The sequence below is a fragment of the Penaeus japonicus genome, unplaced genomic scaffold (genome assembly GCF_977035675.1).
Source record: "Penaeus japonicus unplaced genomic scaffold, GWHDUDI00000001_assembly GWHDUDI00000025, whole genome shotgun sequence".
Classification (NCBI taxonomy): Eukaryota; Metazoa; Arthropoda; class Malacostraca; order Decapoda; family Penaeidae; genus Penaeus; species Penaeus japonicus.
Genome location: NW_028234427.1, coordinates 37,107,049 through 37,112,048, shown reverse-complemented (window position 1 = coordinate 37,112,048; position 5,000 = coordinate 37,107,049). Strand labels below are relative to the sequence as shown.

Below are 5,000 nucleotides of genomic sequence, written 5' to 3'. Positions count from 1 at the left end.
GAGGAGAGAGAGAGGAGAGAGAGAGAGAGAGAGAGAGAGAGTTTAGATATGAGAGAGAGGAGAGAGAGAGAGAGGAGAGAGAGCAGGTGTTTAGAGAGAAGTGATAGAGAGAGGTGTTTAGGAGAGAGAGAGAGAGAGGTGTATTTAGAGGAGAGAGAGAGAGAGAGAGGTGTTTACGAGAAGAGAGATGAGAGGTGTTAGAGAGGAGAGAGTTTCGAGGAGAGAGGTGTTTAGGACGCACAAGAGAGAGAGAGAGGTGTTTATGAGAGAAGAGAGAGAGAGGAGAGCGAGAGAGCACAGAGAGAGAGAGAGGGAGAGAGGATGCAGAGGAGGAGACGAGAGAGAGAGAGAGTTTAGAGGAGAGAGAGAGAGAGAGAGAGAGAGAGAGAGAGAGAGAGAAAGAGGAGAGAGAGTAGAGGTGTTATGAGAGAGAGGAGAGAGGAGAGAGAGAGAGAGATAGGTTTAGAGAGAGAGAGAGAGAGAGGAGAGAGGAGAGAGAGGAGAGAGAGAGTTTGTATTGTTTAGAGAGAGAGGAGAGAGAGAGAGGTGATTTTAGAGAGAGGAGCGAGAGAGTTGTTTAGCGAGAGAGAGAGGAGACGAGTTTAGAGAGAAGAGAGAGAGGAGTTATAGAGGAGCGAGAGAGAGGTGTTTTTTTGAGTGTGGTGTTGGTGTTTAGAGGAGAGAGAGAGAGAGAGACCAGGGTGTTTAGCGAGAGAGAGAGAGAAAGATGAGTTTAGGAAGAGAGAGAGAGAGAGCCGAGGTTGTATGAGTGATAGAGAGAGAGGAGGGGGGGGGGGGGGAGAAAGAGAGAGAGATAGAGAGAGGGGAGAGAGAGAGAGAGAGAGAGGTGTTGGAGAGGAGAAGTCTATGAGAGAGAGAGTTGTATCGAGGCAGAGAAGAGGAGAGAGAGAGAGAGAGAGAGAGAGAGAGAGAGAGAAGAAATGAGAGGAGGAGGCACTGAGAGAGAAGAGAGAGAGAGAGAGCAGAGAGAGAGAGAGAGAGAGATGAGGTGAGGAGATGAGAGAGAGATAAGACCGGGAGAGAGAGGAGAGAAGCGAGAGAGGGGGGGGGGGGGATGTATAGCGATAGAGATAGAGATAGAGACGAGAGAGAGAGAGAGTGGGTTGACGAGAGAGAGAAGAGAGAGAGAGGAGTGGAGTGAGAGAGAAGATAGAGAGAGGAGAGAGAGAAGAGAGAGACGCGATGAAATTGAGAGAGAGAGAGAGAGAGATGAGAGAGAGAGAAAGAGAGAGAGATGAGAGAGAGAGAGAGAGAGAGAGAGAGAGAGAGAGAGAGAGAGAGAGAGAGAGAGAGAGAGAGAGAGAGAGAGAGAGGTTTAGAGAGAGAGAGGTTTAGAGAGAGAGAGGTGTTTAGAGAGAGAGAGAGACGCACAGAGAGAAAGAGAGGCACAGAGAGAGAGAGAGAGAGAGAGAGAGAGAGAGAGAGAGAGAGAGAGAGAGAGAGAGAGAGAGAGAGAGAGAGAGAGAGAGAGGGGGGGAGAGAGAGAGAGAGGTGTTTAGCGCAGAGAGAGAGAGAGAGAGAGAGATGAGAGAGAGGAGAGAGAGAGAGAGAGGAGAGAGAGAGAGAGAGAGAGTAGAGAGAGAGAGAGAGAGAGGGAGAGAGTTTATTGGTAATTATATCAGTACCAGTAAATCGACAGCATTGATACACAATATAATTTTCAGATAATGAAATGAAACCGAGACTGCATATCATCACAAAAATCAAAGTAGCACTGCGTTCTCCGATCAACAAGTTTAGATGTGAATAATCTGTGACAAATTTTGTGGTTTGGTGCGTGAAGTGTTGAAATGGGAGACGTGACATTATCAAGAATAAGAGAGAGGAGTTGTAAATCCTTATGCTGGCATTGCTATATAATAATATGAACATATTTCAATGAAAACTGCTAGTCAATTAATATTTTGATATCCCTTAATAAGTGTCACACAGACAGCTCCTTGTTGAATTCTTCACAAAAGATACTGACATACAGCTCAAAATTTACATCAACCACCATGAAATGAAACCAGAGATAATCATAATAATAATAACAACATATGCTTTTCTATCTATGAGACCATTTAATCATGACATATGGTAAAGTGAGAGGAACCAAATAACCTTCTCCTCGCCACAACATAAACACCAACCCAGCGTGCAATAAAAGACCCATTAAACACACAGTCCGAAAACATTAAAAAAAAAAAAACACCAACAGCGATCACAAAAACCCGAAAATATTCACATCAACTTAATCAAAACCCATCACCATTAATTATCCCCTCCCTAAAACAAAACGCAACCACATCATACTCGCCTTCACATCCATAACGAATCCTTCTATCGTGAGCAAATTCCCGTCTCATCGCAGACAAGCCACAAAAATAAAAAAAAGGAAATTCGGAGAGAGAGAGAGAGAGACACACAGACACAACACGAGCAGCACCTCGACGTCCCCCTTCCACCAGGATGTTTAAAAACGCCAGCCTCTCTAATTCTCCTTCCTCCTCCTCTCTTCTCTTTTCTTCCCCTCCCCCCTTTTTTCTCTCTCCTTAATCCCCCTCACACCTTCTGTCAGTGTGAGGTGTGAGGAAGCACCGGCTATCCCTCATTGAACATGGTTATCGCACGAGAGAGGAGCGGCAACGTGTGAACTCCCCGACAACAACAACAACACTAACTCAATGACAACAACAAAGCACCCACACCTCCACCCACTCATTGCCAAGCGCCTCCGGCCACCTAACTTCGGACCTTTATTTCAACCCTTTCTCCAACTTGGGAGGCACGGGAGGCTCGTCCATATTAAAGAGGGAAGTTAAAAGGTGGCAAGGCGATGGATATGAGTGAAGGAGAGCAGGCTATTTCGGCGTTATGAGGGAGCTCGCGGTGGTCACGACCCGCAACGCCATCTGTCGGGTCGCCATTCAAACTACTTCTGTAAACAACTTCCTTTTACAATTCCTCTCGCACTACTACGAACCCTCTTTAAAAATGAATGGGTACTCGCTCAACTCCCAACTTCGATGCGATAGAAGGCAACGCCCACACACACACCCTGGTTCGCCCTTTTTGGGACCGAATTTCTGCCAAAAGCGAAGAGGAAATGGAGAAAGAGAGAGAGAGAGAGAATAAGGTTCATGATGTTGGCAACAGACGAACCGCCTCGGGCCGGGATGAGTCATGCAGGAGCAGCAGGCGAGGAGGAGGAGGAGGAGGAGTATGTGGAGGAGGAGGTGGTGGAGGTGAAGTGAAGGTAAAGGTACAGACAGAGGTGGAGGTGGAGGAGGAGGTAGAGGTAGAAGTGGAGGTAATGGTGGAGATGGAGGAGTGAATGTGGGTATAGAAGTAGAGGGTAGAAGTGGAAGTGTTGGTGGAGGAGGAAGTGGAAGAGGTGAAGAAAAAATAAAGAAAATTAAATGAAGCAAACAACGACCCACCCCGGGGAGTAGGAGAGGAAAGAGAAAGAAGAGGAAGTGGAGCCCTGGGGAAGAAGAGGAGGGGGGGGGGCAGTGGGAGCCACATTTTTAGAGTGGCACACTGAACTTGCCGACCGACACCTCCACCCATCAGTGGTCCTGCCAACAGCTCAATCCACATGTGCTAAAAGGCTCAACTCAAGTGCGGCTTGTCACTGAACGCGGCCAGGATCTCTCTCTTGTTTAGGAACGCGTGGCTTCTTTTTTTTCTTTCTTTTTTTTCTTCTTTTTTTGTACCTGCAGTTGATTCATAGATAGTCAATATAAGGTCCATTTTGCACTCCCCGCGCGAATGGCATTCAACACGCGTACATATTTGGTTCTGACGAGAGCATACCGTTAGTGAGGAATTAACAGAGCAAGAGTAATTAATCAGCGATCAATATTAATGGCATCTAACCAACATCATGTCGAGTTGTTTTGGGAGTTACCTTTCTGATGACGTAATACTGGAACGTTGTGCTTGTATGAGATTCAAATCGAACTCGAATTGATGTGAATTCCTATTTAAAAAAAACGAACGAAGCCCAAGCACAAACTTAGCATATATTTTACAGTGTTATACTCTATAGTGTACACCCAATTCTTAATTCCATTTTGTTATTTATGATGATACATTAAAATAAAAAAAACATAAAAAATGGACTCGTCATGTGTTCCTTCTGGATGATCTGCACTAGTTACCGATCTCAATAGACTGAGTCATGTGGGTTATCTGGTGCTATATCTAGTGTGACAAGGTTGGCTGCGCAGGGAGTATGTAGAATGTTCCCACTCCACTGCCTTGGCCCATCACACCTGTGGTTTTAGCCCACTTGCAAAAAAAAAAAAAAAAAAAAAAAATCATACAAAAATTCGTCCTATCATTACCGTAGTTGGACTATCACCCTCACGCCTCTTCCACCCCCACCATCCCCACCCCACCACCCCCACTTAACCCTATCCCTTAACCCTACCCCCTTCCCTCCCCCCTTTTCCTTACCCCTTTCCCTTACCCCTACCCCCTTTCCTCCCCCCGTTTCCCTTACCCCTCCCCCTTTTCCCTTCCCTTTCCCGCCCCCCTTTCCCTTACCCCTTCCCCCTTCCCTCCCCCCCTTTCCCTTACCCCTATCCCCTTCCCTCCCCGCCTTTCCCTTACCCCTCCCCCCTTTCCCTTACCCCCTTCTCTCCCCCCTTTCCTCCCCCTCTTTCCCTTCCCCTTCCCCCACCCCTCTCTAGTACGATCGCCTCTTAGACCAATTTCAGTTTCCCACCCGCTGGGAACGCGGCTGTCGGCAAAGTGAGGGTTCGCCAGTCATGGAGAGAAGGAAAAACGGAGAGAGAGAGAGAGAGAGAGAGAGAGAGAGAGAGAGAGAGAGAGAGAGAGAGAGAGAGAGAGAGAGAGAGAGAGAGAGGGAGAGAGAGAGAGAAAGAGAGAGAGAGGGACAGAGAGAGAGAGAGAGAGAGAGAGAGAAATTTTAAAAAATGCAAGAAAAGCCTAAAAAAAAAAAAATCCAAGAAAAAAAAAACTATCCAAAG

At 46.8% G+C, this 5,000-nt stretch overlaps 1 protein-coding gene across 2 annotated transcripts in view; it reads right to left on the bottom strand.

Moving 5' to 3' along the window:
• Window positions 1–2,682, bottom strand: part of LOC122248234 (uncharacterized) — a 30,328-nt gene extending 27,646 nt beyond the window's left edge. For both annotated transcript variants that reach the window (XM_086551665.1, XM_086551666.1), the window contains exon 1: window positions 2,321–2,682. In XM_086551665.1, coding sequence (XP_086407791.1) covers window positions 2,321–2,332 — 12 coding nt within the window. In that variant the 5' untranslated portion in view covers window positions 2,333–2,682. The remainder of the gene's footprint in view (window positions 1–2,320) is intronic.
• Between the last annotated feature and the right edge of the window lie 2,318 nt (window positions 2,683–5,000).